General features: G+C 41.9%; 1 protein-coding gene across 1 annotated transcript in view; it reads right to left on the bottom strand.

The window, feature by feature from the left end:
- Positions 1-10386: 10386 nt before the first annotated feature.
- Positions 10387-26532, bottom strand: part of ndufb9 (NADH:ubiquinone oxidoreductase subunit B9) — a 53010-nt gene continuing 36864 nt past the window's right edge. Inside the window, exons 2-4 of the mRNA XM_063058535.1 lie at positions 25335-25527; positions 17254-17367; positions 10387-10619 (exon numbers count right to left, since the gene is read on the bottom strand). Coding sequence (XP_062914605.1) covers positions 10491-10619; positions 17254-17367; positions 25335-25527 — 436 coding nt within the window. The 3' untranslated portion in view covers positions 10387-10490. The remainder of the gene's footprint in view (positions 10620-17253; positions 17368-25334; positions 25528-26532) is intronic.

Raw genomic sequence — 26532 nt, 5'->3', positions numbered from 1 at the left:
TTGGATCTCCGCCTCCCCCTCCAACTTTCAAATCTCTTACTAACTCTTCCTTCAGTTAGTCCTGATGAAGGGTCTCAGCCTGAAACGTCCACTGTACCTCTTTCTAGAGATGCTGCCTGGCCTGCTGCATTCACCAGCAACTTTGATGTGTGTTGCTTGAATTTCCAGCATCTGCAGAATTCCTGTTGTTTGCGTTTTTAAAATAGTGCTGGATCTGATTTTTTTTTTTAACGGGGGTTGCTTTTTGACTGCTGATGTGGTGCCATCATTGTTCACGGCCTAAGTGTATATACATCAATGGATAAGTCATGAAAGATGACAATCATCAGTATTTAGCCAATCACAAATGGTCCAGCTTGAGAGTCTCAACCCAAACAGCAACCCTCAATTTCCATCCACCATAAGATATAGGAGCAGAATTAGGCCATGTGACCCACTGAGTCTGCTCCACCATTTCATCATAGCTGATCCAATTTTTTTCTTCCTGAATGCTTGACCAATCAATAATCTCCGTCTTAAATATACATAAAGACTTGGCCTTCACAGCTGCCCATGGCAAAGAATTCCACAGACCCACCATACTATGGCTAAAGACATTCCTCCTCATCTGTTCTAAAAAGGACACCCTTCTATTCTGAGGCTATGTCCTCTGTTCTTAGACTCTTCCATCATAGGAAAAATTGTCTCCACATCCACTCTTTCAAATCTATCAAAACCTGCTTCAATAGGTTTCAATGAGTTCACCCCTACTCTTCCGAATTCTAGTGAATACCAGCCCAGAGCCATCAAGTGCTCTTCATATGACAAACCATTCAATCCCAGAATTATTTTTGTAAACTTCCTTTGAACCCTCTCCAGTTTCGGCACATCCTTTCTAAGATAGGGCCCAAAACTGCTAAAACTCCCAAGTGAGGCCTCACCATTAAATCCTTGCTTTTGTATTCTGGTCCTCTTGAAATGAATACTAACTTCACATATGCCTTCCTCACCAAATGCTCAACCTGCAAATTAACTTATAGGGAATCCTGCTTAAGGACTCCCAAGTCCCTCTGCACCAAAGTGTTTTTTGTATTTTCTTTCCATTTAGGCACTAGTCAAGCCTTTCATTTCTTCTACCGAAGTGCATGACCATACACTTCACAACACTGTGTTCCATCTGTCAGTTATTTGCCCATTCTCCTAATCTGTCTAAGCCCTTCTGTAGCCTCTCTACTTCCTCAAAACTACTTGCCCCTCCACCAATCTTCATATCATCTGCAAACTTTGCAACAAAGCTATCAATTCCATCATCCAAATCACTGACATATAAAAGGAATCTGTTCCAACACAGACTCCTGTGGAACATCACTAACCACCAGCAGCCAACCAGAAAAGGTTCCATTAATTCCCACTCTGCCTCCTGCCAATCAGCCACTGCTTTATCCATGCTAGAATCTTTCCTGTAATACCATGGACTCATAGCTTATTAAGCAGCCTTATGAGTAGCATCTCATCAAAGGCCCTCTGGAAATCCAAGTACAAAACATAAACCGATTCCCTTTTGTCTATCCTGCTTGTTATTTCTTCAAAGAAATTCCAACAGATTTGGCAGGCAAAATTTTCTTGAGGAAACCATAAGGACCTCATCCTTAATAATTGACTACAACATCTTGCCAACTACTGATGTCAGACTAACCGTTAAGTTTCCTTTCTTCCTCCTCTCTCCCTTCTTGAAGAGTGGAGTGGCATTTGCAATTTTTCAGTCTTCCGGAACCATTTCAGAATGTACTGATTCTTGAAAGATCATTACTAATGTCTTCACAATCTCTTGAGCAACCCCTTTCAGAACCCAGGAGTGACTTACCTACCTTCAGACCTTACAGTTTCCCAAGAACTTTCTCTATCGTAAAGGTAACTACACACACTTCATGCCATCTGACACGTGAAACTTCCACCATACTGTTCGTGTCTTCCACAGTGAAGACTGATGCAAAATACTTATTCAGTTCATCTGCTATTTCCTTGTCCCCCATTACTATGCCTCCAGCAGTGCCTGCTGTTGGTTTTTAAAAGCTTCCCAATCCTCTACCGTCCCACTAATTTTTGCTCTATTGTATGCCCTCTCTTTGGCTGGCTGCCTGCTCCTATGTCTTATGGTAATCTACAACAACTTTCTTCATTCTTAATGACACCACCTAATTTTGGGTGATCCACAAATTGACTGAGCAGTTAGAAATACCGGCATTTGAAGACAAAAGGAAAAACAAATTGAAACAGGACGGTATGGCCACAACCACATAGGCAAAAGAAACAGGATATCTGACATTGATTTAAATCCTAATGTTGGTATAGGTTTATTATCGTCACATGTACTGAGATAGAATACAAATTTTGTTTGTGTACTGTACACATCAAGGTAGGAAAGAAAACAAATGCAAAATAGAGTTACAGAGTAAGTGCTGTGCAGGTGGAGAAATAAGGTGGTCTGGATGTGACAAGGTTAACCGAGAGATAAATAGTGCATTAGTGTACAGGGCCATTCAAGAGTCTATTTCGAGTGAGATAGTTCAAAATCAGGTTTAATATCACCAACATATCTCATGAAATTTGTTGTCTTTGCAGTAGCAGCACAATGCAATACATCATAGCAAAAAAATATGAATTACATTGTGTCTCTGTGTGTGTATACATTAAATAAACAGTGCAAAAGTAGTAGTGGGTTAGTGTTCATGGGTTGAATGTCCATTCAGAAATCACATGGCAGAGAGGATATTCTGAAACTTTTGTATCTTCTGCTGTAGGGAAAGAAAAGTACCTGGAATGGAGGGGTCCTTGACTGTGTTCGATGATATAATGTAGGATTAATGTACCAAAATAAAAGATGGGGTGCTATTCCTCTGGCTTCATTACATGTTGGAGCATTGTAGAAGCCCCTGACCTCACACTAATCTGACATTTTCCTTCCTTGATGTTTCTATCCCTATTTCAAGAAATAGTAATATCCCATTACACGCCCACTAACTCTCCTAGCTACCTTGACTACACCTCCTGTTAGCCTGCATTCTGTGAGGGCTCTATTTCATTCTCCCTATTTCTCCATCTTCTTTAGACCTTCTCCGATTATGAGGTAGACAAATATCACCCAGAGTTGATTTTACATGCATACTTCGACAATAAAATTAACCTTTGGATTTCCAAACCAGTGCCTTTAAGATATCATCTTTCTCTCTACCCTAAGTGATAGGACTCAAAACTTTTCCTCATACGTAATCGGAACAAGGATAGAGCTCGTGTTGGCCTTGGCAATGAAATCTACCTTTTGAAAGCAAATTAATAAAAAATAACTCATTGTTATATACAACCACCAAAACAATCTGAGATTTTCTACACCTGCAAATCAAAACAAGGACAGAGCTCAAGTATATTCTCACCATCCACCTTACCAGCTTCCACTTGTATTGAATTATCCTGCTTAATTATTGCCATCTTCAACAATACCACAAAATACATCTTAACCTTGTCTGTCCTGGTAGCAATCCACATTCCTTCAGCATCTTATCTATTGCCACCACTCATCCCTTGTCATAGCAATTTCCCACGAAAATACAGGCAATGCAACACCTATCCTTCCTACCGTTCAGGGACTTGGTCTTTCATTTAAAGGAATGCATCTCACTCTTTTCCAGTTTAGTGTAATATATTCAATGTGAGCTGTGTGGTTTGTCCTACATTGGAGTAACCAAACAAATTTGCTGACCACTTAGCAGAATATCTCCAGTCTATCTGCAAGGATGACACAGAACTTCTAGTTGCATTAATTCTCTGTTCATCTTCACCTCTGTCTTTGACTTTTTGTTTTGGTCCAGTAATGCCAAGTAAGTCAGGAACAGTATTTCATTTTTGCCTGGTCATCTTACATCTACCAGAAACTAATACAGTATGTCTTCCTTGTTATGGTAATTTGGGTAATGGAAATTCACCAAAATGAAATGCATATAACTCTCAGAAAAATTGAAACATAGATTAAAAATTTGCTCTTTCAGAATTTATGCGAAAGGGAAAATACTTAAGTGGACATAGAATTTTAACATTTTTTACAAGGGTTTGCATGACAGGAAATTGTGATACAGAGATTTCTAGGAACATTACTCTTGAATGAATTTAGCATTTTTTCTCTATATCTTCCCCATCAGCAGTTAATACACACTCATCTTCCGGTGTTTCCAGAGTCAATGGTCCTTGCCTTTGTTTCTCTCCTGATTGTTCCTGACCAGTGAGTACTTCCAGCATTTTGTTTCCAAGAGTCTGTGGGGTCATGATGAAGTGGGTGTGGAAAGAATGTTTCCTTGTGTGGAGAATTTAAAACAAGGATACCTATTTAATTCAGACACAAAGTGAATTTCTTTTATCTTAGAGTTGCCTCTTTTCCCTCAAAGAGTGGGTGAATATTTAAGACAAAAATAAGCTTGATAAACAGAGGGGTAAAAACTTGCAGTGGATAGCTGGAATACAGTGATGCATTTGCAGTTTATTCTAAATATAGAAAAAACACAAGAAAATCTGCAGACGCTGGAAATCCAAGCAACACACACGAAATGCTGGAGGAACTCAGCAGTCCAGGCAGCATCTATGGAAAAGTGTAAGCAGTTGATGTTTCAGGCCAAAGTGATGAAGGGTCTCAGCCTGAAATGTCATCTATTACGCTTTTCCATAGATGCTGCCTGGCCTGCTGATTTGACTGTGTTCCAACATAATCTATTGGCACAGAAATGAAACCAGGAGAAAATTTCAGATGGAGATTTCAGTTCACTGTTGGAAGAGGGATCCAAATCTGATCATTTCCAGCATCCTGCATTAAATTGGTTGAACAATTATCTGACATTGGAGTAGGTCATTCAGACATCAAAAACATGAGATTCTGCAAATGCTGGAAATCCAGAGCAACACACACAAAATGCTGGAGGAACTCAACAGGTCAGACAGCATCTGTGGAAAAGAGTGAACAGTCGTTGTTTCAGGCAAAGACCCTTCTTCAGGACTGAATCTCATCAGTCTAATTTCCCTGAAGGTTGTTCTCACGTTGCCTTCCCCACTTTAATTCTTCTTCCATTTACATACATTGGGCATAATTTATAATGGTCAACTAATTTACCAGCACATCCTTAGAATGAGGAAGAAACTGGAGAAGCTGACAGAAATCCAGTGAGTATATGCATACACCAAACACCGAGCACTTGCAGTGGGATTGAAATTTAATCTCTAGTGAAGTGAGGCAGTGTGTCATTCAGTTTTTGAGGGAAGAATTCTAAATATCCCTTAAGCTTTTCCTTCTCAACCTTGCACTGAACATCCTAGCTCTAATTATAGACTCGCTTTCACTATATCTGCAGTTAACTTCTTTATGAAATGAAGAACTGAGGATGTTCAGTTGGTCAATAAAATTTGTCAACACCATTACCTTGATAAATCTGTATTGCAATCCCATTAAGTTTAATCTATTATTCCTAGGTTGCAGTGTATGAACTGAACATCTCTTAAGGGGAAGGGAAAACACCATTAGTCTTTTAATTAGTTCATGGGCATTTTTGAATTTCTCTTCCTCCATATCATCTAAATATAAACAAGCTTATTTTTGCACAAAATATAACCTGGCTGATGCAGGTTCAGATATTAAGATTAGTGAGAGGTATTCTCTTCATATTTGGCTCTTTCAGAGTAATGTTAGATTTTAAATTACTGTATAATAGTCACAAACTTAATGGAATACTGCTTATTCAGTCAGCACAATGGCTACTTAACCAACAGCAATGATTTCATAGAACAAAATCCTTGAGCAATCTATTTTAACATATTCATAATCCTGCTCCTAACTTGCAGTGGGGATATTTTTATTTTGAGCCATGCCTTTCCAACAACCCCCGACAAACTTGATTAACCCTAACCTAATCACAGGACAATTTACAATGACCAATGAACCTACCCAGTCCATCTTTGGACTGTGGGAGGAAACCAGAGGACCAGGAGAAGCCCCACAAATTGCACAGGGAGGCTATACAGAGACTCCTTACAGAAAAACACCGGAACACCACAAGCTGAAAAAGCATCACGTTAATCCCTATGCTATTGTACTGATAAATCCCAGTGAATTTTTGCGTGATTCGAATTATACTAGAATAATTTGAGATTGAAGAAAACTAATACTAATAGAGCCACGTATATTTTCTTGGATGTTATTAAGATTCCTCACAATTCTTGTGTGCTAAATTCATGACTGGAAGAGTTTTCAAAATAAAGGCAGGTTATGAAGAGAGAACTGTCCCCAACACTTACCAGGAAATTAATATAGGCTCTGGTTCATAGGAGAATTTAAGATTAGTAAACTCTTGGTCTGAGAGGGCTAACCAAATTCTGAAGACCATTCACCCTTCCCTCATGTGAACAGTTGCTAAAAACAAAAACAAAAAAATGATAGAAACATAGAAAACAATACAGGCCCTTTGGTTCACAATGCTTTGCTGAACATGTATTAACTTTAGAAGTTACCTAGGATTGTCAATAGCCCTCTATTTTTCTAAGCTCAATGTGCCTATCCAGGAGCATCTTAAAAGACCCTATTGTATTTGCCTCTACCACTGTTGCAGGCAGCCCATTCCATGCACTCACCACTTTCTGCGTAAAAATCTTCCCCTTGACATCTCTTCTGCACCTACTTCCAAGTACCTAAAAACTGTGCCCTCTTGTGTTAGCCATTTAAGCTCCGGGAAAAGACTATCCACATGATCAATGCCTCTCATCCTCCATCGCTCCAAGAAGAAAAAGACCAAGTTCACTCAACCTATTCTCGTAAGGCATGCTCCCCAATCCAGACAACATCCTTGTAAATCTCTTCTGTACCCTTTCTATGGTTTCCACATCCTTCCTGTAGTGAGGTGACCAGAACTGAGCACAGTACTCCAAGTGGAGTCTGATCAGGGTTCTATACAGCTGTAACATTACCTCTCGGTTCTTGAACTCAATCCCACAGTTGATGAAGGCCAATGCACCGTATGCGTCCTTAACCACAGAGTCAATCTATGGACATGGACCCCAAGATCCCTCTGATCCTCCACACTGCTCAGTCTGCATTAATACTATATTTGACCTACCAAAATGAACCACCTCACACTTATCTGGGTTGAACTCCATCTGCTACTTCACAGCCCAGTTTTGCAACCTATTGATGTCTTCTTGTAACCTCTGACAGCTCTCCACACTATCCACAACACCCCCAACCTTTGTGTCATCAGCAAATTTACTGACCCATCCCTGCACTTCCTCATCCAGGTCACTTATAAAAATCACAAAGAGAAGGGGACCCAGAGCAGATCCCTGAAGTACACCACTGGTCACTGACCTCCATGCAGAATACAACTACTCTTTGCCTTCTGTGGGCAAGCCAATTCTGGATCCACAAAACAAGATCCTTCTGGGTCCCATGCCTCCTTACCTTCTGAATAAGCCTTGCGTGTGGTACTTTATCCAATGCCTTGCTGAAACCCATATACACTACATCTACTGCTCTACCTTCATCAATGTGTTCAGTCACATCCTCAAAAAAAATTCAATCAGACTCATAAGGCATGACATGCCTTTGACAAAGCTATGCTGACTATTCCTAATCATGTTATGCCTCTCCAAATGTTCATAAATCCTGCCCCTCAGGATTTTCTCCATCAACTTACTAAACACTGAAGTAAGACTCATTGGTCTATAATTTCTTGGGCAATCTCTACTCCCCACTTTGTTAATTGCAAATACGGAGGAAGAACTACAAAACATAATTGATATAGTTGTTGAAGAAAGTGCAAAGATGGGTCTATCTATCAATTGCAAAAAGGCAGAATGTATGGTGATATCCAAAAAGAAGGAGAATCCTATCTGCAGGCTGAGAATAAACTGGAAAGACATAAAACAAGTACAGTACAGAACTTTTGCTACTTAGGAAGCTGGGTGACATCAGATGGCAAGTGCGACATAGACATCAAAAGAAGAATGGGGATGCCAAAAGACACCTTTACCGAATGAAAAGTATACTGACCAATACTAAACTAGGCATGACAACCAGCCTCAGAGCACTGAAATGTTACTTTTATCCAGTTATGTTATATGGCTCAGAATGTTGGACAATATCTAGTAACATGAAGAAACGGACTGAAGCAGCAGAGATATGGTTTTTGAGGAGGATGCAAAGAATATCATGGATGAAACATACATCTAACCAGTATGTCATGAACAAACACAAAAAGAGAAATAATGTATGAGATCATGAAAAGGCAATGTAACTTCATTGGACATGTGATTAGGAAAGAGGAGTTAGAATGCATGGTAATTATGGGAAAGATTGAAGGGAAGAAAGCTAGAGGAAAACAAAGACAAATGATGATAGAGACAGCAGCCAGAGAACTGGAAATGAATACCAATGAATTGATCCACTTGACCCAAAACAGGAGTGTGTGGGCCATGACACTCTAAGCTCAAACTGGGCACGGCACCTGATGATGATCTCTCCTCCCCTTCTTGAGTAAGGGAACATCTGCAACCATCCAATCCTCTGGGACCTCTCCTGTCCCCATTAATGATGCACATTCTCTTAATGTCTAAATACTCAAACTTTTCAGCCCGCATAAGTCATCCCTGCAATCGTCAAGATCCTTTTCCATAGTGAATACTGAAGCAAAGTATTCATTAGGTACCTCAGCTCTCTCCTCTGGTTCCATACACACTTTTCCACTGTCACACTTGATTGGTCCTATTCTCTCATGCCTTAACCTCTTGCTCTTCACATACTTGTAGAGTGCCTTGGGGTTTCCCTTAATCCTGCTCACCAAGGCCTTCTCATGTCCCCTTCTGGCTCTCCTAATTTCATTCTTAAGCTCCTGCCTGCTAGCCTTATATTTTTCTAGATCTCTATCATTACCTAGTTCTTTGTACCTTTCATAAGTGTTTCTTTTCTTGACCAGATTTTCAACAGCCTTTGTACACCATGGTTCCTGTACCCTACCATTAGAGCACTATACAAATATCCCCGAACATTTGCCACATTTCTGCCGTACAGTTCCGAGAATATCCATTCCCAATTTATGCTTGCAAGTTTCTGCCCGATAGCTTCATATTTCCCCTTACTCCAATTAAACGCTTTCCTAACTTGTCTGTTCCTGTCCCTCTCCAATGCTATGGTTGGTAAAGGAGATACAATTGTGATCACCATCTCTAAAATACTCTCCCACTGAGAGACCTGACACCTGACCAGGTTCACTTCCCAATACCAGATCAAGTACAGCCTTACTCTTGTAGGCTTATCAACATATTGTGTCAGGAAACCTTACTGATCACACCTAACAAACTCCATCCCATCTAAAACTCTTGCTCCAGGGAGATGCCAATCAACATTGGGGAAATTAAAATCTCCCACGACAACCCTATTATTATTGCATCTTTCCAGAACCAGTCTCCCTATCTGCTCCTGTTACTATTGGGTGGTCTATTAAAAAAACCAGTGGAGTTATTGACCCCTTCCTGTACCTAACTTCCACCCACAGAGACTCAGTCAATCCCTCCAGGATCTCCTTTTCTGCAGCCGTGACACTATCTCAGATTAGCAGTGCCACGCCCCACCTCTTTTGCCTCCCTCCCTGTCCCTTCTAAAACATCTAAAGCCTGGTACTCGAAGAAGCCATTCTTGCCCGAGCCATCCAATTCTCTGTAATGGCCACAATATCATAGTACTGATCCACGCTCCTAGCACTGATCCATGCTCTAAGCTCATTGTCACGTGGTACAGGCAATATTCCCAAGATTACTACCTTCGAGGTCCTGCTTCTCAATTTCCTTCCTAACTCCCTGTAGTCTGTTTTCAAGACCACCTCCCTTTTCCTACCTTTGTCGTTGCTACCATTATGTACCTCTGGCTGTTCACCTTCCCACTTCAGGATATCATGGACACGATCAGAAACAGCCCGGACCCTGGGACATGGGAGGCAAATTACCATACGTGTTTCTTTCCTGCGTCCACAGAATTGCCTGACCGACTAACTATAGAGTAAGTCAGATGATACCTTGCTGCAGTTGTTAGAAAGAAACCAGGCCTGTGGGCCTATGTTTTCGGCAGGGCCACATCAAACAGCACTCACTTTCCTTTACTAGCTGTCTTATTTGTTCCATCCAGCAGTATACTTCACAGAGGAGCCAGCTATTCTTCCCTTTACCAACCTCTCCAATGAAGATATAGTCCTATTGGTTAGTGGAACTTAGACGAGTGGGGTGGTTTACAGTTTAAAGCAGACAACAACATCCCTGATTTAGAATAGAAAGGAAGGAAACAAATATAAACCTTTTAGTTTGCTTTACAGCAGCATAAATACACACAAATTAATTTTAGATATTTATTAATTTCATTGAGCTTGTTTTAAAACAAATGTGAACTGTCAAATGCTCTACTGTTGACAACACTATCCACTTCAGTTGATCTGCATCTATGTTGGCCGTTCACGGGGTCTTGTGACAATGTTCCACCAGAGTGGAGGCAAGTCACCTTCTTTACGAGCTGGAGGCAGAAGCTCACTCTTGGGACTGTCAGCCACTTCATCTTGCAGCTGCTTTATCTGCAGTATGGAAGGAAATAAGGTGTTACACTTCACTTCAATCCCTCTGATATGCACTGAGAACTTCACAATTCCAACTGACACACCTGTCTTTGCTCTCCACACAGAGTTCATGCATTATGTTTATGAATATCACTGGCAAGACATGCAACACAGTAATACAAAACAAGCCTTGGATAAAAACATATAGCTTGATCAATGTTTCAATGGGTAGAGGGAAGAAGCAGATATTCTCTCCCCCACCACCCAAATAACTCCACAATAAAGACATCGAAGGGAAGATAATTCCACTGCATCCAACAATCCTATAAGACATGTGTATACTAATGGATCACTCAGCAGTAAACGTGCCTCTGATCAAAGTAATAATATCAGTTGATAATTAGTATATATTATCCTCTATCCTCCATCCATTCTTCCTAACTATCCAATTCCATGTGGTCGATAGTTACTCAAACAATATACAGCCAAAAATGCTTTTTGTTACGAAGTGACATGCATTGCTTATATTATATTACAGAGAAGTCACTGTTCCAAAATATTTTCATACTTGTGAGATAACAAAAGACTTCCTTTTGAAGGTTATTTGATTTTGCTGTTACTAATCTTACAACTAGATTTCCTAATCACTAGAAATTGTATTTAAATCTACCTTCTTTCTCCTGTTTCATTTCAGGTGCCTGTGTCAAATGAGCATATTTTATTCCAATAAAAACACACAAATTCAAGGATTTTTTCACAGTTGTTCCCTTTGTTACACAATTTACACAAAATACCTTTATTACACAAAAGTACATTTAGTGGGAGATACAGTAATCCCTCATTTTCTGAAAGTTCCTGTGGGTGGTAAAAGAAATCAGAAGCAAATAACTCCTCCCAATAAGATGCAGAAAATCAACAGCAAACCATAAGGTGAAACCTCCAATTATCCAATCATCATTGCTGCCAGAAACCCGAAAAAAAAGCTTAAATTTTTCTTTCAGGTGGCTTATTTCAGAGGTTCCTTCCTATTCATCCAATGGAAACAATTACGAAATGTTAACGATGTTTCACAATCAAAAACAAAATCTCCAGATGTATCGGCATTGTACCGGATGACTGGAAAATTGAAAACGTTACCCCACTATTTAAGAAGGGTGGGAGGCAGTAGAAAGGAAACTATTGACCTGTTAGCCTGACATCAGTGGTTGGAAAATTGTTGGGATTGATCGTTAGGGACGAGATTATGGAGGCACACGAGATGAAAGGAAAATCCTGCCTAACCAACCTACTGCAATATTTTGAGAATATTATGCAGGGTAGACAAAGAAGATGCAGCAGGTATGATGCACTTGGATTTTCAGAAGGCCTTTGACAAGGTGCCACATATGAGGCTGCTTAGCAAGATAAGGGCCCATGGAATTATAGGGAAGTTACTAGTAATAGTGGAGCACTGGCTGATCAGCAGAAAACAGAGAGTGGGAATAAAGAGATCCTATTCTGGCTGGCTGCTGGATACCAGTGGAGTTCCACAGGGGTCAGTGTTGGGACTGCTGCTTTTTAAAATGTATGCCAATGATTTAGACTATGGGATTAATGGGCCTGTGGATAAATTTGCTGATGATACAAAGATAAGTGGAGGAGTGGGTAGTGTTGAGGAAACAGGGAGCCTGCAGAGAGACTTAGATAGTTTAGGGGAATGGGCAAAGAAGTGGCAAATGAAATACAATGTTGGAAAGTTTATGGTCATGCACTTTGGTGGAAGAAATAAACAGACAGACTATTATTTAGATGGGGAGAGAATTCAAAATGCAGAGATGCAAAGGACTTGGGACTTGCTTTGTAGATCCAGATTGGCTTGCCCACAGAAGGCAAAGAGTGGTTGTAGACGGGTCATACATGGAGATCAGTGACCAGTGGTGTGCTTCAGGGATCTGTACTGGGACCCCCTCTCTTCGTCATTTTTATAAATGACCTGGATGAAAAGTGGAGGGATGGGTTAGTAAATTTGCTAATGACACAAAGGTTGGGGGTGTTGTGGATAGCGTGGAGGGCCGTCAGAGGTTATAGCAGGACATCGATAGGATGCAAAACTGGGCTGAGAAGTGGCAGACGGAGTTCAACCCAGATAAATGTGAGGTGATTCATTTTGGTTGGTCAAATATGATGGCAGAATCATATTAATGGCAAGACTCTTGGCAGTGTGGAGAATCAGAGGGATCTTGGGGTCTGAGTCCATAGGGCACTCAAAGCTGCTGCACAGGTTGAATCTGTGGTTAAGAAGGCAATCAGTGCATTGGCCTTCATCAACAGTGGGACTGAGTTTAAGAGCTGAGGGGTAATGTTACAGCTATATAGGACCCTGGTCAGACCCCACTTGGTGTACTGTGCTCAGTTCTGGTCACCTGACTCTATGAAAGATGCAGAAACTATAGAAAAAGGTGCAGAGGAGATTTACAAGGATGTTGCCTCGATTGGGGAGCATGCCTTATGAGAACAGGTTGAGTGAACTCGGCCTTTTCTCCTTGGAGCGGTGGGGGATGAAAGGTGACCTGATAGAGGTGTATAAGAGACATTGATCATATGGATAGTCAGAGGCTTTTTCCCAAGGCTGAAATGGCTAACACGAGAGAGCACAGTTTTACAGTGCTTGTTAGTAGGTACAGAGGAGATGTCAGGGGTAAGTTTTTTTAAAAAATGCAGAGTGGTGAGTGCATGGAATGGGCTGCCAGTGACAGTGGTGGAAGCGGATACGATAGGGTCTTTTAAGAGAGTCCTGGATAGGTACATGGAGCTTAGAAAAATAGAAGACTATGGGTAACCCTAGGTAATTTCTAAAGTAAGTACGTGTTCAGCACAGCACTGTGGGTCGAAGGCACTGTATTGTGCTATAGGTTTTCTATGTTTCTATACCCTAAAGGTTAACCTCCAGGTTGAGTCGGTGGTGAAGAAGGCAAATGCAATGTTGACATTCATTTCAAGAGGTATAGAATATAAGAGCAGGGTTGTGATGCTGAGGCTCTATATGGCACTCGTGAGATTGTGTGCAGTTTTGGGCTCCTTGTTTTAGAAAGGATATACTAATATTGGAGAGGATTCAGAGAAGATTCATGAGAATGATTCCAGGAATGAAAGGGTTACCGTATGAGGAACATCTGGCCAGGAATGAAAGGGTTACCATATGAGGAACGTCTGGCAGCTCTTGGGCTGTATTCCTTGGAGTTCAGGAGAATGAGGGGGGATCTCATAGACACATTCCAAATGTTAGAAGGCCTGAACAGATTAGATATAGCAAAGTTATTTCCCATGGTAGGGGAGTCTGGCGCAAGAGGGCATGACTTCAGGATTGAATGAGGTCCACTTAGAACAGAGATGAGGAGAAATTACTTTAGTCAGAGGGTGGTAAATCTGTGGAATTTGTTGCCACGAGTGGCTGTGGAGGCCAAGTCACTGGGTGTATTTAAAGCAGAGATAGGTAGGTTCTTGATTAGCCAGGGCATCAGAGGGTATGGGGAGAAGGCAAGGGAGTGGAAGAATTGGATCAGCCCATGACTGAATGGCGGAGCAGACACGATGGACCAAATAGCCTACTCCTGCTCCTATACCTTATGGTCTAAAGTGTTTATCCTCTTCCCGCGCACCCCCCCAAAGAGCAAACAAAACTCTTGTTAATTGACATGAAGTAAAACTCCTTCAAAGATTCATTGAGTGACTGTGGAACTCTGTATTTAGGACAAAGATCAGCCAAGCAGCTTACAAGATACGAATTTTAGATGGAGAGGCAGACAGAGTTTTATGAAAAATTAGATCAGCATCAATGTTCCCTCTAATTTGTAATGTCCAGTGTAAGCAAAAATTTGGGCTGTGCAATTTTGTGCCCAGTGACAACAATTTGCACACTTAATTTAATACAAAGTCAAGTTTCCAATCATCACTCCACTTCTTCCCACTTGCAAATTCTCCAGCAACTTTTGCATCATGACAATACACACAGGTAACACTAGCTTCTATTTTGTACATAAATATTTCTTGTAGCTGCACGTTCTTGACCTCATGAGCTTTTGGTGTAGCAGCTTCTACTGTTTCATTAAGCCATTCCACTTTAAACGAAGTCGCAGTTCTTCCGTGCTCTTTGTTTCTTTGTATTCGACATAGTGACTGAATAATTTCTTCAATAAAAACAATATAAATAAGCCAGTTCGAAAATCTGGAGACAAATCATCACCGTTTGCATCAGAAACCGGAAAAGGAAATGTGATTGTGTATAACTGTGAAATATACTTAACATGCCAATGAGGTAGAGGGTGACAACCTTTGATGTGCAGTTTAAATTCCTTTGTGCACATGTGCACACCTTGGAGGGAACTTCAAGATGGAAAGAGTGCTAACTGGCTGCATTACTGCCTGGTATGGGAACACCAAAGCTTTTGAGCAGAAAATCCTACAAAAGGTAGGGGGTTTGACCCAGTATAATCTTCCCAGCCACTGAGCACATCTGAATGAAATGTTGCCATAGAAAATCCATCATCAGAGATCCTCAGCACCCAGTCAATGCCCTCTTCTCACTGCTGCCATCAGGTAGAAGGTACAGGAGCCTCAGGACTTGCACCACCAGGTTCAAGAACAGTTACTACCCCTCAACCATCAGGCTCTTGAACAAATGGGATAATAAAACTCATTTAAGAACTCTTTTATTTTGTTATTTATTGCTATTTATTATCTGCATTTAGTTTGTTTTGTTTACAGTTCCTTATGTTTACAGTTTTCAGATCCTGTTTAGTTACCGTTCTACAGTTTTGCCAAGTATGCCCACAGAAAAAGAACCTCAGGGTTATATGTGACATGTATGTACCTGATTAGCATTATCTGCTCAATGATCAGTGTGAATAAAACCTACAATTTGTATTGATCCAAAAAGGAGTCACCTCACCACTCTAAATCAAGGATAATCAAAGCACATCAAGTGAAAGCCCTTTCAGTCACTGAAATTCTATAAATTTGCTATAATGCCCACTGAATGCAACAGTTATGTACCAAGTACACATTAGTGTTTTTTTAAGAGCTGGTAATAGGACATTCAAATAAATTACTTGGAGAACAAATTAGAATCAGGTAACCAATATTTCATGGTGTCATTACAGGAACTTCACATTCAAAAGGGAACTGAATACAGCGGATTCCAGTTAACTAGAACACATCAGAACCAGTACATTTTGGCCCAATTAAGTGGCTGCCCCAGTTAGCCGAAGTTTCATGGAAATAGTGAAAAAGACAACTAAAATATAAAACAAATTAGAACACTACCAATACACTGTGGTAAAACTAATTAGTTCCTAACAGTTATCAGAGGAATTCATCCAGTGTATGCTGCCGTATTCTTTTCATTGACTGTAAATCAAGAAAATCAACGCAGACACCAATGCAGATGATGGACTGCCTTCATACAAAGCTTCTGACAATTGCATCCTCCAAATCTTCATTTTCGTTATAACATTCAAGATAACTTGAAGTAATGAAATTGTTAATTTGCTTTATTTGCTTTCCTTAATTTGCCTGCATATCTGTTCTTCAATGTCCTAGTGGTGACTCAGGGGACTGTAGTACAATTCCATCAGAGTGACTGCACCCTTCCTATTTTTGAGTTCTACTCATATAGACTCAGTGGATAAACCTCCATCATATCCCTCAGAGTGCAGCTGTAATATTGTTCCTAAATAGCAGTCTAACTCTCCTCCACCTTTTAACCTCCCCATCTTTTCTGAAACACTGAAACCCTGGGACATTAAGCACCCATTCCTGTCCCTCTCTCAACCATGTCTCTGTATTCACAACAATATAATTTTTCGATGTACTGATGCATGCTCTAAGCTCATTCCCTTTACCCATAATACTCCCAGCATTAAACTTATCTGCCCTATCATATCTACTACTTTGCTCCTGCCTACTTTTCTGGTCCTGTGTTGGAGTAAGTGTCTTAACCTACCTGCTTATTGAATGCCTCTCCACGGTGGAAGGCGGGATTGGCCCATGTAAGGAGCATTGCAGCCCCTCCCACTGGCTTCCATTTAGCTGATGATGTCACAGCACCGGTGGGGTTTAAATCTAGCATATGGTAACCATCTCTTGTCGGGTCACCATGGACCAAGTCAACAAGGGTGCCATGAAAATGGCAAACAGTGTAGTGCAGAAAGCCTGTGCGCACACTCTACTTCTGTACGTTTTGTGTACTCTGTCCTGCCACGTCGGCCGCTTGGTTTAGATAAGAATCTGTAACTGAGTTTAGCTTGAAGGGTCATTGAATGTTTAGTGTTGTGGTCTTGTAACTTAGGGGGCTTAAATAAGTACTTGTTTGTCTTAGATGTTTGTTTGAGTGTTTCACTGTCTGTCTTGTAAATAAATAGATAGCATCCTTACTTGCAGTTAGTGTCTTTTGTTACACTTACCAAATCAGCGAACCCCTTAACAACCTGACATTTACTTTCTCTCCATCCCTTCACTTTCTGACCTGGTTCTCATCCCTCTGCCAAACTAGGTTAAACCCTAGTATGGTAAGCTTAACTAGTCTTACATACAGTGCAGACTTGATGGGCTGAATGAGTTTCTTTTCATGCCGTAACCTCTGTGATAAATGCAACATATCAAACATTACACCCACCTCTTTATCCCAACTCATGAGACGCAGCTGCTTCCATTGTTCTCGTTTGGCAAAGTAATCCGGGTATATAGCCTTCTCAGATGGATGCCAATAATCTAGATAGAATTCCGGTGTCTATCAAAAAATAGAAGAAAATATTAAATAAACTCAAATCAATAGAGAATTATGATGTTACCCGTAAAATGGATGAGCAAGTAATTGAAATAGGACTCTGGCCTACATGATATCCAGTTGATGGCCTCGAGGCAGAAACAGGAATTAAAGTAGCTACATGCTCTCATACTTGTTGGAATTCTTTGAAGAAATAATAAGCAGGATAGGCAACGAATCAGTTAATGATGTGTATTTGGATTTTCAGAAGGCCTTTAACAAGGCTGCTTAACAAGCTATGAGCCCATGGTATTAGAAAAGATATTAGCATAAATAAAGCAGTGGCTGAGTGGCAGGAGGCAAAGAGTGCGAACAAACTGAGACTTTTTTAACTGACTGCTGGTGACTAGGTGTTCCACAGGGGTCTGTGTTGTGACCGATTCTTTTCAGTCATAGTCATACTTTATTGACCCTGGGGGAAATTGGTTTTTTTTATTGGTTTTTGGTTTCTATGAATTTCATAAAAAATTGGTTTTTATGTTATATATGTTAATAATTTGGATGATGGAATTGATGGCTTCTTCCAAAATTTGCAGGCAATAAAAAGACAAGTGGATGGGCAGGTAGTTTTGAGGAAGTAGAGAGGCTACAGAAGGACTTAGATTAGGTGAGTGGGCAAATGGAATACAGTGTCAGGAAGTGTACGGTCATGTACTTTGGTAGAAGCAATGAATGGGATAACTCTTCTAAATGGAGAGAAAATACAAAAAAACTGAGGCACAAAGGGATTTGGGAGTGCGTGGGCAGGACACCCCAAGGGTTAATTTGCAGGTTGAGTCTGTGGTGAGGAAAGCAAATACAATGTTAGTATTCATTCAAGAGGATGCAAGAATGTAATGTTGAAACTATATGAAGCACTGGTGATGCCTCATTTAGAGTATTGTGAACAGTTTTGGGCCCTTCATCTTAGAAAACGTGCTGAAACTGTAGAGGTTTCAAAGGAGGTTCACGAAAATTATTCCAAGTTTGAATGGCTTGTCATATGAAGAGCATTTAATGGTTATGGGCCTGTATTCACTAAAATCCAGAAGAATAAGGGGTGACCTCAATGAAACCTATCAAATGCTGAAAGGCCTTGATAGAGTGGATGTAGAGCGGATGTTCCTACAGTGGGAGAGTCCAAGACCAGAGGACAGTTTCAGAATTGTGCATAGTGTCAACCAAGTGGGATTTCTCGCAGACCAGCGGCAGTTATTTAAAAAGAGAGCTTTGAGAGTGTTTGTCCATTGTACGTGGCCTATCAGCGGCTAGAACCAGAGCACCAATTGTGAGTTAGATAGCAGGGAAGATTCAGACATAAGGGGGAGCCACTGCCTAGCGAAGCAGACATCAAAGTAGTGATCTGAGGCAGAGTGGTAAGGCTTTGGTGATAACAGGTCGAGGCGAGGTAAGTTACCTGTGAGGACTAGAAACAGGAAGCATGTCTGAGAGGCCGGTGTTCTGTACTGGGTGTCAGAGATGGGAAGTCCGCGAGACTTCCAGCCTCCTGGATGACCACATCTGCGCCAGGTGCATCGAGCTGTAGCTCCTTAGGGACTGGGTTAGGGAACTGGAGATGCAGCTTGAAGACCTTCATCTGATCAGGGAAAGAGAGGAGTTATAGGCAAGTAGTCATACCGGGGACTTGGGAGACAGATAAGTGGGTAACAGTCAAGAGAGGGATGAGCAAGAGTCAGATACTATAGAGTAACCCTGTGGCTGTCCCCCTTAACAATAAGTACTGCTGTTTGAGTAGTGTTTTGGGGGCGTGGGGGTGGACAGCCTACCTGGGGGAAGCAACTCTGGCACAGAGTCTGGTCCTGTGGCTCAGAAGGGTAGAGAAAGGAAGAAGGCAGCAGTGATAGGGGACTCTATAGTTAGGAAATCCAACAGGCAATTCTGTGGATGCAGAAAAGAAACACAGATGGTAGTTTGCCTCCCAGGTGCCAGGGTCCAGGATGTTTCTGATCACGTCCACGATCTCCTGAAGTGGGAAGGTGCACAGCCAGAAGTCATGGAAGTATTGGAACCAACGACATAGGCAGGAAAAGGGAGGAGGTCCTGAAAGTAGACTACAAGGAGTTAGGAAGGAAGTTGAGAAGCAGGACCACAAAAGTAATCACCTCGGGATTACTGCCTGTGCTATATGACAGTGAGTATAGGAATAGAGTAAGGTGGAAGATATATGCGTGGCTGAGGGATTGGAGCAGGGGGCAGTGATTCAGATTTCTAGATCATTGGGATGTCTTTTGGGGCAGGAGTGACCTGTACAAAAAGGACAGGTTACACTTGAATCCGAGGGGGACCAATATCCTGGCAGGGAGGTTTGCTAAGGCTATTGGGGAGAGTTTAAACTAGAAACGCTGGGGGGAGGGGGGGAACCGAACTGAAGAGACAGAGGAAGTAGCGGTTGGCTCACAAATAAAGAAAGCTTACAGACAGTGCAAGAGGGAGGATAGGCAGATGATAGAGAAGGGACGAACTCAGACCAATGGTTTGAAATGTGTCTATTTTTATGCAAGAAGCATCAAGTCGGTTAAGTCTCCGGGACCAGATGAGATGTACCCCAGGCTACTGTGGGAGGCGAGGGAGGAGATTGCTGAAGCTCTGGCAATGATCTTTGCATCATCAATGGGGACGGGAGAGGTTCCAGAGGATTGGAGGGTTGCAGATGTTGTTTCCTTATTCAAGAAAGGAAGTAGAAATAGCTAGCAAATTATAGACCAATGAGTCTTACTTCAGTGGTTGGTAAACTGATGGAGAAGATCCTGAGAGGCAGGATTTATGAACATTTGGAGAAGCATAATATGATTAGGAATAGTCAGTATGGCTTTGTCAAAGGCAGGTCGTGGCTTACGAGCCTGATTGAATTTTCTGAGGATGTGGCTGAATACATTGATGATGGTAGAGCAGTAGATGTACTGTGTATGGATTTCAGCAAGGCATTTGATAAGGCACCCCATACAAGGTTTATTGAGAAAGTAAGGAGGCATAGAATCCAAGTGGACCTTGCTTTGTGGATCCAGAATTGGCTGGCCCACAGAAGGCAAAGAGTGGTTGTAGACAGATAATATTCTGCATGGGGGTTGGTGACCAGTGGTGTGACTCAGGGATCTGATCTGGAACCTCGTCTCTTTGCGATTTTTATAAATGACCTGAATGAGAAAGTAGAGGGATGGGTTAGTAAATTTGCTAACGGTACAAAAGTTGGGGGTGTTGTGGATAGTGTGGAGGGCTGTTAGAAATGGCAGCAGGACATGGATAGGATGCAAAACTGGGCTGAGAAGTGGCAGACGGAGTACATAGAGGGGTGACCTTTTAGAACAGACATTAGGAGGAATTTCTTTGGCCAGCGGGTGGTGAATCTGTGGAATTTGTTGCAACCAGCAGCTGTGGAGGCCATATCACTAGGTACATTTAAGGCAGAGGTTGATAGGTTCTTGATTGGTCAGGGCATGAAAGGTTATGGGGAGGAAACAAGAGAATGGGGTTGAGAGGGAAATGGATCAGCCATGATGAAATGGTGGAGCAGGTCCATGACCTAGTTCTAGTGCGAAGTCTTATGGTCTTAATATGCACAATCAAAGCTCTGCAGCTCTTTTACATCCAACTGTGAATACTGGTAGACAATTAAAGAGCTGGTAGGCAGGTAGGTTCAAAGATTCTTACAGACAATAATGGATGAGTCGGGCAAGAGACAACTGCAGTTATCATTCATTTCAAACTAGCTCTTTTGACTATGCAACACCATTTGGTTGCTTCTTTATTTGATAAAGCAACATGAAGACTTTGATCCAAAATCAGCTAAAACTTCTGCCAACTGTTCTGATATAACTACAACACTCTCCAACATGTGGAAAATTACTCAGTGTTTCTGGAAACAAAATATATCTAATCTGTCCAATTATCACTCACAGGCCTATATCAAAGCTGTAGAGAGACATCATCAAGGCAACATTCAGCTCGGTGTAGGAAAAAAGAAATCAAGTGGGGAAAACAACCTATAGGCTGGAGATAGTAACCTATTTGGGATGTCCCAAGCCACTGCTCCATGAGCGTATCGTAAATCCAACAAGTCCAGCTGCTTCAACGATATTCATCACATCCCAGCACTGTAACATTGGGATGATCATTGATAACAGTAGAGTTGTCAGCTCCTCCGTTGATGAGTAGTCTATTTCCATACTCAGCTATATCTGAATATTCAGCAAGGCATTGGTCAGACCCCACTTGGAGTACTGTGCTCAGTTCTGGACACCTCACTACTGGAAGGATGTGGAAACCATAGAAAGGGGTGCAGAGGAGATTTACAAGGATGTTGCCTGGATTAAGGAACATGCCTTATGAGAGTAGGTTGAGTGAACTTGGCCTTTTCTCCTTGCAGCGACAGAGGATGAGAGGTGGCCTGATAGAGGTGTATAAGATGATGAGAGGCACTGATCATGAGGATAGTCAGAGGCTTTTTTCCCCAGGGATGAAATGGCTAACACGAGAGGGCACAGTTTTAAGGTGCTTGGAAGCAGGTACAGAGGACAAGTCAGTTGTTTTTTTTATATAAGTGCAGAGAGTGGTGAGTGCGTGGAATGGGCTGCTAGCAACGGTGGTGGAGGCGGTTACAATAGGGTCTTTTAAGAGACTCTTGGATAGGTACATGGAGCTTAGAAAAATGGAGAACTATGGGTAACGAAAGTTAATTTCTCAAGTAAGTACATGTTCGGCACAGCATTGTGGGCCGAAGGGCCAGTATTGTGCTGTAGGTTTGCTATGCTTCTATGAGTAACAATCCTGCAAGCTGAGAATTGCCATATCAGCTGAATGTATCAATGAGCAATTCCCTCTTGACAATCTACACTAGTTACAGAACCAAGTTTCTAACTAATAGAGATCTAAATTCAATGGACCAGGCAGATAATTACTGTTGGCACAGATCTCGTCAGCTGCTACTTCCATATCGCTGTACCACTTGAACCTTTTCTACCCATGTATCTATCTAAATATCTTTTAAGTGGTGTAACAGCACCTGCCACTTCACCTGGCACCATCCTCAGTGTGGACAAAGTTGACCTTTGGGTCTTCTTTTAAATCTTTCCCCCATCATTTTCAACCTATGCCTTTGGATTCTGCTGTGCTGGGAAAAAGACTGTGACCACTAACTACCCCCTCAGGATTTTATAAAGTCTATCCAGCCTCTCTAAGCCTATCCATGACCCCTATTTTCTCATCCAAATTATTAATATAAATGACAAACAGTAGACCCAGCACCAATCCAGTGCCACACAGCTGGTCACAGTCTGAAAAACCCTCCACCGTTACCTTCTGTCTCCTATCATCAAGCCAATCTGGTATCCAACTGGGAAGACTTAAAGGGTGTTATGAAATACTCTCTACTTGCTTGGATATGCACAATACCAATGACATCTGAGAAGCTCAGCCTCATTCAGAATAAAACCTGGTGTTTGTTGCACATCCTGTCCACCACTTTCCCCACACACCATCTTCAAAACACAATGTGACAACTTGTCAAAGCTTCTGAGAGACAGGGGCCACCAGAGTGCAAAACTGCCATCATCAGCACACTTCCTTCTGTGTGATTGCTGAAGCCATGTCCTAGAACTTCTTGCCCAATTGCACAGTGTGAGCACTTCACCACAAGGAACACACCAGTTCATTTAGTGCACATTCAAAAAAATCTTCTCCCCGCCTCACAATCACAACTTTTTTTTTTAGATTATGAGAACACTCAGTCCTCTTATTGTCATTTAGAAATGCATGCATGCATTAAGAAATGATACAATGTTTCTCTGGAGTGATATCACAGAAAACAGGACAAACCAAAGACTAATACTGACAGAACCACATAATTATAACATATAGTTACAGCAGTGCAAAGAAATACCATAATTTGATGAAGAACAAACCATGGGCACGGTAAATAAAGTCTCAAAAGCCCCCAAGTCGATCGACTCCCGAGTCCCCGATAGCGGCGGCAAAAGGGAGAAACTCCCTGCCACAAACCTCCAGGCACCATCAACTTGCCGATGCCTTGGAAGCAGCTGACCACAGCCGACAGAATCCATCCGTCCGAAAACTTCGAGCTTCCAACCAGCCTCTCCGATACAACCTCCCGAGCGCCATTCTCTGCCAAGCGCCTTTGACCTCACCCTGGCCGCTGAAACATGCAAAGCTTCTGCTCCGGAGATTCCAGTTACCACACAGTAGCAGCAGCAGCGAAGCGGGCATTTCAGAAGCTTTCCAGATGTTCCTCCATACTCGCACATCTGTCTCCATCAAATCAGGATTGTGCACGGTCCCCTACTTGACAGATAACAGACATCACCACCAAAGTGGCCGCGCGCGCTGCCGTCGCGTCGCCATCTTCTCCTCCTCCTCAACTTGTGTACCTTTGCATTTCCATACAATTTTCATTCACATCCCTGTCCCTTTGAGCACCCAACCAGTTTCACTCTTATTCGCTAATGGTCTTCCAGCCAAAGGAGGATGACACAAAGCCAGATATTTCTGCCCCTCACCAGTTTCCTTCCTACCACACAAATCCATTCCTCACTGTGCATAGCATCCATGGAGATGAATAATCAACATTTTGGGCAATGACCCTTCTTCAGGACCTGAAGAATCAATTGTGTTTATGCCCCACTTGTATAAATGCTTCCAAAGGGCAGAGTGAAGTGATAATGGTGCTAAACAGCGACATTTTCAGGAACAGCTCTATGTCCATCTTTAATATCTTTATTTTTCCCTTTCAGGGTTCTTTTGAAGACCCTGATCTGGAGTTACACACCATGGTTCTTTGTGGGAATAGGATCCGCTCTCGGGGTATCACAACTGCCCCTTGTTCGGCATGCCAAAGGCTTGGCCTAAGAGTTCAGCTCGCCTTTGGTGGCCCAGGATTTCGGGGCTCTGGAGACTGGTGGATCAAAGGTCAGTGCACTGGACCAGTGTGTCGTGGGAGCTGGAACATCTTTGGCTGTGTGCCCAGAGACCAGCGAACTTTGGGCACTGAGCTCAAAAAAAGCAATGCAACGGACTTTTAAAATCGTAAACCAGTGTGTTGTTTGTTATGTCTCCCCTCTCGCTGTGAAACAGAGAAATCTCTTTCTCCCTTATTAGGGAGAGGGAGAGGCTGTGGTATGTCAAATGCTAGGTGAACAATGTAGTCTTTGAAGTACTGCATCTGCCTTTATAATCATATAACCATATAACAATTACAGCACGGAAACAGGCCATCTCGGCCCTTCTAGTCCATGCCGAACTCTTACTCTCACCTAGTCCCATCGACCTGCACTCAGCCCATAAACCTCCATTCCTTTCCTGTCCATATAGCTATCCAATTTAACTTTAAACGACAACATCGAACCTGCCTCAACCACTTCTGCTGGAAGCTCATTCCACACAGCTACCACTCTCTTGAGTAAAGAAGTTCCCCCTAATGTTACCCCTAAACTTTTGCCCTTTAACTCTCAACTCAACTCTTTACTGTTGTTTTGCTCACGCTTGAGTGCTCGGTGATGTGTGCCAATGCTTTTTTTTGCCGGTGGGAAGGGGGGATTGTGCTTGCTGCTGCTTACGTGCAGGAGGGATGGGAGCTGGGGGGCTACTTTGGGGTTCTACCATTTAGCTGTCGTTCATCTTTTGGGGCACTCCTCTATTTTCGTTGATGGTTGTGAAGAAAAAGCATTTCAGGATGTGTATTGTATACATTTCTCTGACATTAAATGTACCTTTGAAACCTTTTCAACGTTCAATGGAATTAGAATTGGATGGAATTCAATGGAATCGGCTGTCTATCTCTTTACTGGAATGTATCCCTGTCCCTAGGTTCAGAGATATGCAAGATTATAATCAGCCTCTGTAATGAACACGATGCACATGGGAAATGCTTAGAAACAAGGCACATTAAATAACACAATGACAACATGAATTTTTTCTCACACCTTATAGCATTCATATCTCTCGTAGGACGTTCCCCCTGGGGAATCAGGGAAAATGTAGAGCTGAGGATGTTGCATCGACCAGAATTCTTCCTCACCAGCTTTCAGCAGCTTAGTAGCTTTGACCATGTCTTTTTCATCACGGTGTTCATCAAATCTTGCTCGCAGTATGCAGGCATAAAAACGGTATTTGTCCCTAAGCAACAAAATGATAAACATCAAACTCTATCCAGAAGCCGCATCTTCAGATTTCATTTCTTCAGTAATATATCTGGTACCATAAAATGAATTATAATTACACAGAGGCAATCATTTATTATACATTACTACATATTTACATTACTATGATTATTTTTCTGTAGATCAGTACAGCTCCCTGTCAACAGAGGAATAAAGAGACTATTCCAAGCTCAGTCACACAAGGAGGTTACCAGGCAGGCAAAGAACAAAACTCAGAAGACATGCTTGGAGAGATGTGACATTCTGACTGACTCCCAGGTATGTCTGTCTGATGACCATAACAAGTTAAGCAGCATAACTTTAGGCAACATTCAGAACCATTCATCAGCCAAGAGAACAGAGAAAACCGGTCGAAGTGGCAGAAGGAGATACCACTTCAGAAACGACCATGTCCTGTCCCTTACTTACGTTTGTAAGAGAAAAATTAGGAGGGCTAAAAGAAAGAACAGATTGCTATATGCAGAGACAGTGAAGGAGAATCCCAAATGCTTCCACAGATATATTAAAAGCAAAAGGATAGCATCCCAAATGCTTCCACAGATATATTAAAAGCAAAAGGATAGCAGTGGACAAAAGTGGTCCGCTTAAATATTAGCATGGAGCTGAAAGAGAGGAGGGAAATCTTAAATGGATTTTTTGCATCCGCATTTACTCAGGAGATAGTCACTAAGTCTATGGAAATGAGGCAAAACAGCAGTGAGGTAATGGATGATATTAAGATTAGAGGAAGACGTGCTTGCTTGCTGTCTTGAGAAAAATTAGGGTGGATAAATTCCCAGGGTCTGACAAGGTGTTCCCATGTACCTTCTGGGAAGCAAGCAGTAACTTCAGGTATTTAAAACATCCTTAGCCACAGGTGAGATGCCAGAGGACTGGAGGATAGCTAATATTGTCTAAGAAAGGCCTAAGACAGACAATTAGAGTACAGTGAGTCTAATGGCAGCAGTAGGTAAGTTATTGG

The sequence above is a fragment of the Mobula hypostoma genome, chromosome 9 (genome assembly GCF_963921235.1).
Source record: "Mobula hypostoma chromosome 9, sMobHyp1.1, whole genome shotgun sequence".
NCBI lineage: Eukaryota > Metazoa > Chordata > Chondrichthyes > Myliobatiformes > Myliobatidae > Mobula > Mobula hypostoma.
This window is presented reverse-complemented; position numbering and strand designations above follow the sequence as displayed.